General features: G+C 31.3%; 2 protein-coding genes across 3 annotated transcripts; one reads left to right on the top strand and one right to left on the bottom strand.

Annotated features, from left to right (window-relative positions):
• Positions 1-6,927: 6,927 nt before the first annotated feature.
• LOC108488707 (jacalin-related lectin 19) lies at positions 6,928-8,493 on the top strand. Of its 2 annotated transcripts, XM_017792997.2 has the most exons (4): positions 6,928-7,075; positions 7,300-7,490; positions 7,622-7,849; positions 7,944-8,493. In XM_017792997.2, the coding sequence occupies exons 2-4, from the start codon at positions 7,488-7,490 to the stop codon at positions 8,262-8,264; spliced, it is 552 nt and encodes a 183-aa protein (XP_017648486.1). In that variant the 5' UTR covers positions 6,928-7,075; positions 7,300-7,487; the 3' UTR covers positions 8,265-8,493. The 2 variants fall into 2 exon arrangements, with proteins under 2 accessions (XP_017648486.1, XP_052876523.1); XM_053020563.1 differs by lacking the exon at positions 7,300-7,490 and having other exon boundaries at positions 6,934-7,075.
• A 2,498-nt stretch (positions 8,494-10,991) lies between these two features.
• On the bottom strand, positions 10,992-12,135 carry LOC108487175 (ESCRT-related protein CHMP1B). The gene is made up of 2 exons (XM_017791442.2): positions 11,657-12,135; positions 10,992-11,460 (listed from the first exon to the last, which is right to left on the bottom strand). Exons 1-2 carry the CDS (start codon positions 11,979-11,981, stop codon positions 11,174-11,176), a joined length of 612 nt encoding a protein of 203 aa, XP_017646931.1. The 5' UTR covers positions 11,982-12,135; the 3' UTR covers positions 10,992-11,173.
• Positions 12,136-14,577: the final 2,442 nt, after the last annotated feature.

Here is a 14,577-nt window from a genome sequence, read left to right as displayed (position 1 = left end):
CAAACATAAAACAAGTTGGCCGACAAATTTTGTGTTTTACGAAACATTATTTCTTTTTTTTATTCTTTCCTACAATTCAAATATTTTTACGCCTTACGTCTGAGAGCAATGAAATTAGAAAGTACATTGACAGAAGCAGATCTCAAATAATCATGCAGAATAACAAATTTAAGAGCAGATCTCAAATAATCAAGCAAAATAACAAATTTAAGACAGTCATATCTGGACAGGAAGAGTACTACATATTCCAAGGACATATCTATCTCATTCAAGGATTTACAAGCACAGACCTTAGACCTATCGTTTAAACTAATTATTGTAGAGTTTCCCAGGGAATTATTTAATTAAAGTCATTCATGTGTGCCTATTTCCTGATGGTTGACTTAGCAATTGGGATCTGGTTTCACAATACTTAAAATCCACCAATCGAGATTTTTCTTATGCAGGACATCGAGTAGAAAGCGCTTTTTATACACGAGACCGATGAGGCTATGTGGACAGTCATATTAGAATGAAAGCCACCAAAAAGTTTAAAGCATTATCTTAAGTGAGATAAAAGGAGAGGAAAGAAGAGATGACTTTACTTTGGTCGGACCAAAGGCGCAACATGAACCAATAACACCCCAAATCCACACATTAAACACACCACACTCCAAACCAGAGATGAAAAAAGCAAAAAGCAAAAAGAAAAATGTTGAAGCAAAGATTCATACCTGAAATCAGTCTCCGATGAAGCAGGGGTTACAAAAATCGCAACAAAAAAACGGCAGAGAAATGAACCCACTGAAATAGAAGTAAAAAAAAACATTAATCTGAAACCAAAATAGAAATCAAAAGGCAAAGACAGACAAAGACAAAGTTCAAGATTCATACCTCAAAATCAGTCCCCGATGAAGCAGTGGATTTCAAAAACCACAAAAACCAATTTCTTGCTTGATGACTATACCATCCAACAACACTGAAAAATCAAAGAAAAAGTATTGTAAGCATAACGAGTAAAGAATAATGAGGAAAACAAATTTGTACCTAACTTACACGATGAGTGTAGCAGAATCAAATGAACCGCTTCCAACGTCGATATCGGACAGGCGCAATGGTTTTGGGAAATAACAGCAAGCGAGACGAGAGGAAAGGGAAAATAGTTAGGGATTTCGGGGATGGGAAAACATATTTAGGGAAAAAATGGGATTTGGGGAAAACGTTAGGGATTTTGGGTTTGGGGAATTAGGGGATGGTTTGGGGAAAAAGAAAGTGGTGTTTTTTGTTTTAGGGATTTAAGGAAGGAAGAACAAAAATGGGGAAAAAAGACTTAGCAAAAAACTGAACTGATTTCGGGTAAAGGGAATAAACCTCAAGGGAGAAAAAACGACGCCGTTTCAAATAAGGAAACTTTGTGGCGTTTTCATCAAAGCGCTGCTAATGAGACATTTTGTAGCGTTTTAGGCAAAGCGCCACTAACGCCTCTTTTATCTATTACAAAACGACGCCGTTCTAATACAATTTGTGGCGTTTATTATAGAAACGCCGCTAAAGCCACTAATATTTAGAGGAAACGTTGCCGTTTTACTCTAATGTATAATTAAATTTTGTGGCGTTTTTTTGGAAAACGCCACTATTGCTTATCATTTGCAGCGTTTTATGTATAAACGCCGTTAATACCTGAATATTTTTTAAAAATTGGTCAAAATTTAAAACTATATATTTTGAGTTTCTTTTATATTATATCCAAGTAATGTTAGTGTCGTACAAAATATATTTTTCATATATTTATATTACGTGTAGTACAAAATGGCAAGAATCTCATAAAATTCCAAATATTGGTTTAGTCTTCAACAATATACCTTTAAATTTAAACCTCAAACCATAAACTTATAGCACTCTAAACCCTAACTATAGTTAAAACTTCAATTTTGATTTAATACACATTTTAAAATACATCAATATATTTTTATATTGAATAAATATGAATATTACGTATGCATATAAATTAATTAAATAAAAACATGACGCTATTTATATCAATAATTGTGTTAATAGGTGGAAAGATCTAGATCAAATTACAGTTCATGTACACAATTGCACACTAAACCACTTTTCATCTTAGCTATTTGGGATTTAACCCATTTTGATATATATTATTTTAAAATAATAATTTATATATATTTATCTTATTTATATTAAAATAATAATTTATATATATTTATCTTATTTATATTTATCTTCTAAATTAAATCCAAAATTATACTCTAAACCTGAAACCCTAAACCTAAGATCCTAAACCCTAAACCCTAAACCATAAATACAAAACATATAACCCTAAACTTTAAACCCAAAAACCATTCACAGTAACCCCTAAACCAACCATAAATCCTAGACTATAAAGCCCCCAAACTATAAACTCTAAAAATCATTAACCCTAAACCATAATCGTAGACATATTTTTAGGAATTCGTGTGACCAATGTTAGTATAGTACAAATTAAAACACATATATACATTTATATTCTTATATTAAATAATATGGGTATATACAAATTAAATGGCATGAATCTCAGTAAAATCCAAATGTTCTTCAGTTTCTAGCTAATAGTATCCTTTCCTTAAACCCTAAATTAATCGAAACTTACACCCTAAATATATAGAATCTTAATATATATAGCAAGGGACAAAAGTAATTAAAATAGAATCTTAATGCTTACCAAAACCCTAAAATAAATTAATTTTTTATCATTAATCATAACCTCTAATCCCTAATAACATAACCCCTAAAACCATGAACATTAAAATTAATTCGACCCTAATACCTAAAACACAGTAAACCCTAAACTTACACTCTAAAACATAAATCCATAACCCAAAATAATAAATATTATATCATAAACCCTAAAACTCTAAATTAACCTAAAATTCATAACCTTAAACCTTAAAATAATATAATTTATTTGCGGCGTTTTTTTAAAAACGCCGCTAATTCCTCTATAGCTAACTAAGGGACGGCGCCGTTTTGCTCAAAACTTCTGCAGCGTTTTCAGACAACCGCCGCTAATACGTCACCTATTGCGTCGTTTTCAAAAAACGCCGCTATTGCTTGAATTTTTTGTGGCGTTTTTGGTAAAACGCTGCTAATGCCTCAATAGCTCAGCATCAAAATGGCGCCGTTTTGGTCAACACATTTGGGGCGTTTTTCGACAACCGCCGCCAATGCATCACCTATTGCGGCGTTTTTAAGAAAACGCCGCTAATTCTCACTTTTTTGCGGCGTTTTCTATATAAGCGCCGCTAATATTGATATTTTGCGGCGTTTTTTGGCAAACGCCACTATAACCCTTACCTATAGCGGCACTTTTATACAAACGCCACTAATGTGTAAATTTTGCGGCGTTTTTCATCCAAACGCCGCTGAAAGCGCCGCTAAAAGTCTATTCTACTGTAGTGGATAAACGACTTAATTGCTATTTGATAGTAATTGACTTTTCATGAAAGAAGATGTAATGATATTTTCTCATTGGCATTACATGATAGATGAAAAGTAAACATGGTTACGGGTCGTTTATCTTTGTGATAAACGACTTAATTACTATTTGATAGTAATTGACTTTTCATGAAAGAAGATGTAATGATTACCATGAGATAAAATATGATCATATTGGGAGAATAGATTTATTCAAAAGAGATTAAGAATATCCTATAAATGTAACACACTTAATACAAAGTCATTGAACGCCATTGATTAAATAACTTTCATAACGATATATAATTAGGGAGAGCCCAGTCACGATACTATTGTGAAATGACTTTATAATGAAATGAATTTATAATTAATAAGCGAAAAGCTAGAACTTAATTATAAATAATTTGAACCCTAATTATATATGTCCAATCGATCCCTCTGCTAGCTCGTTGAAATAAAAAATGAATTGCATAAAAAATCAAATAAACGAAAATGGATGGAAATAATAAAGTTAGAGAAATAAGTTACATTCGAAAATGAATGTGTTTTCTCACTAAGTATGGAATTGACTTGAGAATTAATTTAAGTTTTTGAATTATAATTTACCCAAATAATTGAAGTTCGAAAATAGAATTAAATTAATTAATTATTGAGAATCTATTAAATATGAAAATTAAATATATTTTCTCATAAATTATTTTACAATAAAGTTATCATAACTTTAACAAAATTAGATTTGGGTTGAGAAAATTAGTTAATTGAAAAAATAATTTATCTAATTAAATTAATTTAATAAATAATATTTATTTAGAAATATAAAATATATATTGAGTTGAATTAAATTATAAAGTGTTAAGTTAAAAATCTAAAAGTACATATAATTAAACCTAGTACAAGAGAAGCTCAAAACCCTCATAATTCATATGAGAGGCAACAACCCTAGTATATTTAAATAGGGTGTACAACTCCTCTCCTAGTTAAACTAGGAAGCTAATTTTTCTATCAAATAAATATTATTTGTATTCTACTAATTCAATTAGGATTCTTCTATATCTCTTTATAGGCATTGGTAGAGCTAAAAATAAAAAAACTTTGAGATATAGTTATTCTACGAAAAAATTATTTTCTAAATATAAATTATATTTTCTAGAAATAATAATTTTAACGGTATCTATTGAGAGAAAATTACTTTTCTACTGAAAGAAAGAAATTATTTCTGATTTTGTGTTTAATTTGTGATTGTTCGAACTATGGGAATAACAGAGAAAGTCGTTCAGTTGAAAGCTGGAAACATCTAGGATCCGTCTTAGTTAAAACACAGGTATTTTTTGGGAAAAGTTAATTGTTATAAATTATAAATATTACAAACCGACTTGATTTTTAAAATTTTAATTTTTCGCTATAACAAAAAATTTTTCTAAACCGATTTTTTTTTCCAACAGAAGCTTGATAGTTGGAATCAAGCTTGCATTATGTAAAATTTGTGATCTATTTTAATTCAAGCAGGATCTCTTTGGATTGCTTAGATCCAAGCTTATGTTCTTAGGCTCTTAAGGGTAGGGATTTGATGCAGGTTTCTCCTTCTCCTTCTCAAATTGAGGTGTTGAGTTGATTAGAAATCCTTAAATTGATGAATTCATTGTCCCAAGATAAAAATATTTTATGTGAAGTCCGGAATGAAAGTAGAAGTAGAGTAGCCAAAGTAAATTGGTGTAAGCTGCTTTGGTTCCTTATCATATTCCAAAACATTCCATGATTGTTGGATGGCAATGTTTAATCGACTACTTAGGAAGGATAGTCTATTGGCTTGGGGATTCCAAGTTTATAGTGGTGGTTGTTTTTGTCATAGTGAGACGGAGACTAAAAATCATTTATTTTTTTAATGCAACTATTTTAAGACGGTTGGGAAAGAGGTGTTAAATCTTTGCTCATTGCAAAGATCTTCTGAACAGTGAAATTTTGAGTTACAATGGGTGGTACTCAAATTAAGAGGGAAAGGTTTGATTTCAATTGTATTGTGGTTTTGGCATGGGGAGCTTTCTTTTACTGGATTTAGAGCAGGAAAAGACTAAAGATGTTATTCATATGATGTTATTGTTGGAAATAAACTATTGCAAAATAAATTTATTAGCACTTAGAAAAATAAATAACGAAATATGAAATAAAAAATTTACTGCATCGTGGTAAATCTATTGTCTTAGAAATGAATTCGCCCTAATCGGTATAATCATGTAGTGGACGTCGTCTCTAGGCGTGTTCAGTCGGTTAACCGACCCGAAATTACATTAACTGAATTAACTGACCCTTCAAAATTTTTAACCGTTAACCGAACTGAAATTTTTTCAAAAAAATTAACCGAACTGAAATTTTTTCGGTTAATTCGGTCGGTTAACCGAATTAACCGAAATTATACGATTTTAATTTTTGGTTAAAATAAGTATAAAATTAACTGAATTAATCGAATTAACTGAATTATTTGTATAAAATTATATGTTTTATTTTTATTTTTATTTTTAGTTTTAGATTTTTATTTATTAAATTATTTGTAATTTTTATGATTGGGTTGGGTAATTGGGTTGGGTTGGGTACTTGGGTTAATATATATTAGATTGGGTATTTGGGTTTATGTTGAATTGGGTTTGAGTGAATAATAGGCTATTTATATATTATAATTTTATTTGTTAATTTTTTTGGTTAAACTAGAAAAATTCGATTAACTGACCGGTTTCGAACTGAATTAACTGTTAACCGAAAACTCAAAAAATTATTAATCGACCCCGATCGAATTAATTCTGTTAACCGACCGATTAACCGAATTTTTTTGATTTTACCCGAATTTTGCACACTCCTAGCCGTCTCCCAAGGTTAACACAATGTTTTGATATTCGTACACTCGAATATAGAAGATGGAACTCAATTGGTGTTACTATTCTGGGAAATCACAGTAGGGTCAATTCCTAAAAAAGTTTGGAAGGGTCACAGTCAATCTTGCTTAAAACCCAAACTCTTAAACAGAACGGAAAGAAAGGCAGAGGGGAAAAATATTTTTTAGAGAGAGTTGTGTTTTTGTTGTGTGTGTAAAATGAGGAAAATAACTCTCTATTTATACTAATAATAGAATGGCAAAACAATAATTAGCCTAGGGCAAAAGAGTAAGAAAATACACTGAAATCGCTCTACTATTTCCACGCCCAACAACCAAATAGTAAAAAAATACAAGATTTTTTGGAATAGTAAACTGAAAAAAAAAAAAATTGTTAAAGATATTATTTTCTGAAAAATAATAAAACTTTTATAAAAAAAAAAAAATGTACACGTAATACGTGTTAGAGACATAAAATGGGAATATACCCACTAACACCAACCTTTTACGTTACCAACAATTATTTGATAGTAGAATTAAATCCGATAATATTGTAAATAATAGAATTTGTATAGCTTAGGGTAAAAAGTGATTTTACTGTATAGCTTTTGTTTACATCAGAATTTCCTATGTTACTTTGCTGTAGCACATTTTCTGCTTTTGGATAAATAATATTTACAAATTTTCTGCATTTATTGATCTGAAGGAAGGTCTCAAGTACAGGTGCCATGGATTCAAAAATTGGTGGCCCTCTTCAGTAAGGTATCTTCCTTTCCGGCCCTGTTTTTCTACTGCTTTTTTTATCAAAGAATAATTTTTTTTTGTTTCTTACCTATCATCCAAATTTGACATTCTTACAACTTTCTGATAGATATTACTTGTCATTGTTTATCAAGAATATTGCCATTATTAACAGAAACTATCACCCAAACTTTTTATTTTTAATCTCTTAGGAACCTATTATGATTCCTGGTACTGTTTGTTAGGTACCAGCTAGCCACCTGAATAAGTTGGACCGCAAACAAATAAGGCATAATTCACAATACCCAGAAGGTGCTGGAAATGGCATCTGATTCCAGTTGCTATCTATATTAATTACCACCACTTACACCTAATATCAAACCTCATTGTTTAATCCCAATTCAGCATCTGCTCTTACAACTTGCCGGTTCATATGGTGAGAAAATCCTAATTAACTTTGTGCTTTTTTCAAAAAAGAAGGGCTAAACCTATTTTCTTCTATATTTGCATTGAGTTGTAATATATTGGACATATAGTTTAACTTGCATATGACCCTTGAATGTATAGGATGGTGGCAAGGAGAAGTCAAGCAGTAGGAAAAAGATGAGTGTGGTGGTAGGACCATGGGGAGGCAATGGTGGAACTGCTTGGGATGATGGAATTTATAATGGGGTAAGAGAAATCACTCTTGTTTATGATCGTTGCATCGACTCCATCAGAGTGGTTTACGATAAGAACGGTAAGCCTGTAACGGCGGAGAAACACGGCGGTGTAGGAGGAAACAAGACAGCTGAGGTTAGGCTAAACAATCTTAATTTTTTTATCTTTTGATGTGTTTGTATAATCATTATATTCACACTCAAGAGACTGCATTGTAATTGGTATCCAGATTAAACTAAAATTCCCAGAAGAATTCTTGATCAGTGTAACTGGTTATTACTGTCCTGTGGTTTATGGTGGTAGCCCTGTGATTCGATCACTGACGTTTAAGAGTAACCGAAGGACGTTTGGTCCGTATGGAGTTGAAGAAGGAACACCCTTCGCTTTCTCCGTAGAGGGAGCGCGAATCGCGGGGTTCAACGGGAGAAGTGGATGGTATGTTGATTCAATCGGATTTCGATTGTGTCGTGTTCAATCTCCTAAACTCTTTCAGAAGGTGCAGAAAGGATTTCAAAGGCTTACTAGTAGTGTCTCAAAAGCCTCTGCCTAGCCTAGAGAGGATTGTCACTCAAAAGGCCCCTTCCATTAATACCTGGAGGTGCTAAAGTTCATCATCAAAATTATAGCAGCAACCACCTTAGAGTTTAAAATCAAACAATCTTGAATGTATACAGATATATATATATATAGACATGTCGGATTTTGTTGTCTTTCGTATGTTATTTGATGTTATTAATGATTGGATTAGTGTTTAACTCGTTTGATTTTTTACACGAAAATGAGCAAAGCAAAGATAAAAGGATACTAAACTGAAAAAGAAAAAGAAAAATCCGGGTTTAATTTAATTGTTGGTGAAAAAAATGGTATTCAAAAAATATGAAATTTTATGTTCGACATTTAGAATCTCTTGTACACAAACCATTGTATAAAATTATGATTTTATAATCTTTATCTTATTACTTTCACGTGAGTGAATGACAAATAAAATTTATCCTCCTTCCATCTTTTATTTTTTTTTAATTGCATCATACATTCTTAAACTATTATCTTCATTTTAAATTGGTTTCTAAACTTTATAATATATATTATAATTACATTCCTAATATATATCTTCATTTTAAAATTATAGTTTGGGGTATTTACTACAATTAACTTTTTTTTTTTTTTGAATGGAGAATCTGAGGTGAAAATAGAAATGGCATTGATGCTTTTTTGAGTTGGGAACTGCCAATCTTTTGATTGGAAGCACAAAGTTTGCAGTAAATATTCAGTGGGTTCCAAATGCATCGTCTTTTTTCTTCCTTGAATTATGAATTTATGAAACATTTTGTCTCCTTTTAAAATGTTTTTCTTTATTTAAATCATTTTTGTTATTTTCTAGTAGAGATTTGCTTCGTAAAAGTTTTTACGAAAAATAATTTTAATCTTTTTCGATATTTGTTTCATGTAAAATAAGATGATCAACATAAAAAAATTTCCAATCAACCTAAAATTACTCCCTTATTCTTGTAAAATGTCTTTAACAAATTTTTTTCCATAAGATATTTTCTAAATTAATAAGATTTTGTTCATAGTAACACCCCCACAACCGACCCAAACATCGGGTCAAAGCATCAAGATTTTACATTCTCTACTACATTATTCACTTATCAAATATTTTCTTATAAAATTTCATATTTTTCAATTTAGTCCCTTTTGTCGTAAAAATTTAATATTTACTAATTAATCATATTAAATCATTTTTTCTTGTTAAACTTTAATCACATAATTTATCTCATCTTGTTTCACATATCAAATTTCTATGTATTTCACTTCTATTATTTCATCAACATATTTTCTCAAGTTTAACAATTTAGTCATTGTCATCATAAAATTTCATATTTTTCCACAATTTCATTTTACAATACTTTATACATATTTCATCATCTCATAACACATTCATTACATTTTATCACAATTTCTTTATTCACATATTAAATTGTTTCACACTTAAAACTTTTATACATTTTGCAATTTAGTTCCTATTACCATGTAATTTATTTTTCACCATATAAGCACTCTAATCAAATAACTCATTATAACATCTTATTTCACTTAATAAATTTTAATGTATATCACTTTTCTTGTTAAAATTATAAATTGCACAAAGTTTACAATTTAATCCTTAACATCATAAAATTCATTATTTGTAAATAATGCCACCTTAATATCACTTTGTAATCAATTCACTACTTATCATAAATATCAAATGTATATTTGTTCCATTGAAAACAACTTTTATGAAAAGTCTTCAAAAAATCTACTGAACTCCAGAAAATATCTATTTTCCCAAAATAATAAATTATTTTCTAGAAATCATTTTTCGAAAATCATTTCCAATAAAACTAACCGAGCTTAAGTTAAAAAAACACAAATATTTATCCAAATGAATAAAAAAAGTAATAAAGGAGTAGAGTAGAAAGACCTGATCTAATCGGTTCTTACAACCATCTTCAACGAATGGTCCAAAATTGATTAAGGTGAACAGTATTTTAGCATTTACCTAATCCATTAACTTGATGAATAAGAAATGGTTGAACCACTTACCAACCCTCACAACCAAAAGAATAAATAGCATCTCTGAGCTTAGTATTAAGCTCAAATATCATGGCCGGAAACATCAAATACCAACCTCAATCTCGTGAACCTAGCTCACATTGTGGGATCGAATCATAGGAATTGCTTGCTAGTAGGGTGTGGGAGGCAGTGATTAGCTCTTGCCGGTAGTATGTGAATTGTATTTAAAAAAAGAAAACCCCTCAACCTGGCCTCCATACCAATGCATTCACACAGACCAAACCATCCCACATACTACATACCACATTCTTAGGGGATTTTAGGGAAAATTTACAGTTAAGATCCACAATGAAGGCATCAGCTCATTAATATGAAACAAGCACCACATTCAACATTAGAAAGAAGTACCCATTTCAGTAAAATTTACACATACAACAAGATCTTTAAGCAGAAACTATAATGCTATACATCACAAGCTAACTCAAATGGGTTCCACCATTCTATCAACAGCATTTACGTAATCCATTCACTTGATGAATAAAATATGATTGTACCCCGCTTACCAACCCTCATAACCCTAAATACCTTGTTTAACCATAGGGTTAAGCTGAAACATCAACAACGACCTGCCAACCGTTCTACCAAAGCATTTAGAAAGCCCCTAAATCATCCCAGATACCACACTCTCACAGGAATTTTGAGGAAAGTTCAAGAGTTAAAATTCACACTAAAGGTATGATCTCATTTATTTGAAACAAGCACCACATGTAATATTAGAAAGCAAACTTCAATTCAGTAAAAATTTAAACATAAAACTTGATCTTTAAGCTGAAATTATATAATCCTAAGTAACAAAGTCTTACTATTTATCACAAGCTCATTCAAATGGATACCACGATTCTTTTAACCTCTAGCCTTAAGCTCGGCGAGGCGCCTTGACAAATCGTCCTCATCAACCTTCTCCTGTGTCTTGGTTGGCACAGCATGAGCGGCGGGCTGTGGCAACCCAACAGAGACCTCCAACCCATAATCATCAGCCACTTGCTGCATCAAGCTGTTGACCTCACCTTCTGGTGTGGACAATGAAGTAGAGCCAGCCATAGCACTCTCCATAAACTCTGCCTGGACCTCCATATTCACAAACTGCTTCTCGAATTTATCCATTGTCTCCGACATTTTCTGCAAATTGCCTGCATCATACCAGGGGGGGGGGGGGGACTCAAACTTGACCATATGCACATCAAAATTAATTTCCAGTTTAGACGAAAAAAGACGATGAAAATTTCGAAAAGCCAAATGAAAAAAGGCTAACATCTAGACAAATTTTAGTTCAAATCAACCCTAAATCTCCAGAAAGATGAAAATTTTTAAGGAGAAATTAATTACCGGTGGCCAAGGAAGATTCGAGAGACTTGACGATATTTCCCATGGACTTGTTGATGGTGGTCATCTTAGCCTGAGTATCGAGCCTGGCAACTACAGCATCGAGTCGGGAAGCGAGACGCAGGTAGTTCATCTGCTCAGTGCGCTTACGGATGGCGTTCTCGGCGTAGATCCGAGCACCGTCCATGTTACCTTTCTCGATCGCCTTCTTCACCTTCAATTTCTCAGATTTCTCCTCCTTCTCGCACTTCTTGGCCTGGCGTTGCAGCGATTTGGAGGTGAATTTGAGGTCCATGATCTGGTTCAACAGCTTCTCCGTATTGCCCATAGCTGGATTTTTTTGGTCTGTTTGCAAACAAATTTTGATGTTTGAGAGGATTTTAAAGCAAATGTGGATCAGAATGGGGCTTTTCTGTGTGTTGATCGCGTTTTGACCGTTCTGTGTTTTTCGATTCGATTTTTCTTTTATATTTGTATTTATTTATTTTGAAGTTCTATTTGTATTTATTTATTGGCTAAACTATAAAACTATTCACTTTTATTTGCATCAGTTTACAATTTAGTCACTTATGTTTCAAATGTTACATTTTAATCAAATATGTTATTATTTTATTACGAAGTGATCACTCTGCCATTAAGTTTCGTTATCTCCCTAACGGTAATCCTATGTGGTAGTTCAACTAGATTTTAAGTGCCAACTTAGATTTCTAAATAAGATGAGAATAGATTTTTAATTAAATAAATTTAATTAATTAAAAATTTTAAACCCTAAATCTTAATTGAAAAAAATGTTCTATCTCTTCTATTTTTTTAGTTGAAAAAAATGTTCTATCTCCTCTATTTTTTTTAGTTTTCTTTTTCATTTGACTAAAAAAATTATTATCATCAGAATTTTTTATTCACGTACAAAAATAAAAAGAGGATTCAATGAAGGGTCCATATATGTCTTCTTTATAGATAAATTTATGTTCTAAGACCTAAAATCAAGTGGTTGTTGACAAATAAGATGGTAATTATTTTTGTTCCTAATCATTATATTTTCCAATTCTTCACGGTTCTTGAATAATTTATTTCTCCATCCGATTTTTTCTAATCTAAATCGGCTTGTTTGTTCACAATCCTTTGTGGGTATTCCATATTTTTCTTTCTTACTGCTGATTTTGTGTTGATTCACCTTGCAATCTTTTAAAAAAAAACAGATGGAACTAGTATAAAAAAAAATTACATTCTCAATCATCTATTCTGCATCAATTTTGGCTTTCTTTGATTAATTTCATTTTAGATGAAATTATTTCACTTATTTTGCTTTTCTTGTACGTGTGAAATCTTGTATGGAAACTCGTAATCTATCACTCTATCATGTGTACTATTGTTGTTGTTGATATAGAATGGATTCAACTTGTATACTTTATTTAGAAAATGAAAATCTTTCTTATTAATGAATACGAGTACTATAGAAAGTTGCCAATATGGAAGATTTCATAAGTAGTTTACCAGATGAACTACTTTTCTACATAATTTCTTTACTTCCCTTTGAATTTGCTATTCAAACCATTTTTTTATCAACCCGATGGAAATTTCTATAGAAACTGGCATTGGTTCACCATGGCACCAAAGAAAATGTTCCCACTGCAGTTTTTGTGTTCATTGCAAAATTTGATGAGCACAACCCAATAAGGAATACTAGAAGATTTCAGTTCCTTTGCAGCAAATACGACCTCTTATCAGCCATAATTGCACCTAACAATAAGCTTCACCTTCATTTCTCAGTTGAAAACATGCAAAATCCAACACATGTTGGTTGGAAAATAAAGTTGAATAACCCAAAAAATCTTAAGTCGTCATCAGCTAACTTCCTCTGTTTTTTTCGTTAAGACCATTTATTTGATATCAGTAAACCACATTAGCAATGAAGCAGTTTCGTGTATGGTCTCGAAATTTGGGCTTCTTAAGAACATGAAAATCATTAGATGTCATGGATTGGAATCCATGAGCATTGCTTTTGATGCAAAGCTTTTGAGCTTCACCATCTTTGATCATCCACACTTAAAATCTCTTCATATTATCCATGGTTTCTTCTCGAGTTTCCTTTGTGCTTATTCTTGTAAATTTGCATGTCTTTCTTGTGTTCGTATAAATGCACAAATATAAGTACAAATTTTTTTATGGATTTAAATTTAAATTTAATATGTGTGTGTCTGTTTACATTGTTGACATGGGTCATATTATGTTATTTGCAATGTACTACTAGTTCAGGCTAAGATTAAGAAACAGAAAAATACATGCTTTACTTAATTACATGTTACTGCTAGTGAAAATGGCCTATTCCTTCTTTTTTTTTGTAATGATCTTCTTATTTTTAACATAATTTGTATAGCTAGAACTTAATCATTTATAAATATTGTGGCAGCCTGATTCCTTTAATAAATTATAAATGTAGGTTTCATTACTTAATTACATGTTATAACCAACTCAGCATTTGACTTTAGACCTTTAAGCCAACAGTTAAGTTTTTGAAATCTGCAATCTTCTCAGGCTTGTAGATTGATATTAAGAATTGTGATTGCTCAATTTTTGTTGTTTTCCTAGCAAAACAAACCTTATTCTTTGTCAGTTTTTTATGCTTATGTCTATGTTCAGCTTTTCATTTTAGCTCGGGTGTAGTTTGATGCAAATGTATAACAAATAATTGATTTAAAGATGTATATAATGTTATCTTCACTCTAATTGTCCAAATAAGGAATGAAGTTTCCCAATTTTGCCACTATGTGTTAACAATTTGCACTTGTAATTTACAGCTGTTGTCAAAATGTATCTTAATGTGCATATTTATGCTGTCCAAATGTAATTTACAGCTACTATCATAATATCTCTTAATGCGCATATTTATGTTGTCAAAATGTGAATAATGACTACTGTTTTCA

This window comes from Gossypium arboreum, chromosome 10, assembly GCF_025698485.1.
Source record: "Gossypium arboreum isolate Shixiya-1 chromosome 10, ASM2569848v2, whole genome shotgun sequence".
Lineage (NCBI taxonomy): Eukaryota > Viridiplantae > Streptophyta > Magnoliopsida > Malvales > Malvaceae > Gossypium > Gossypium arboreum.
The sequence above is the reverse complement of the archived record's forward strand: the minus strand, read 5'-3'. Positions and strand labels throughout refer to the sequence as shown.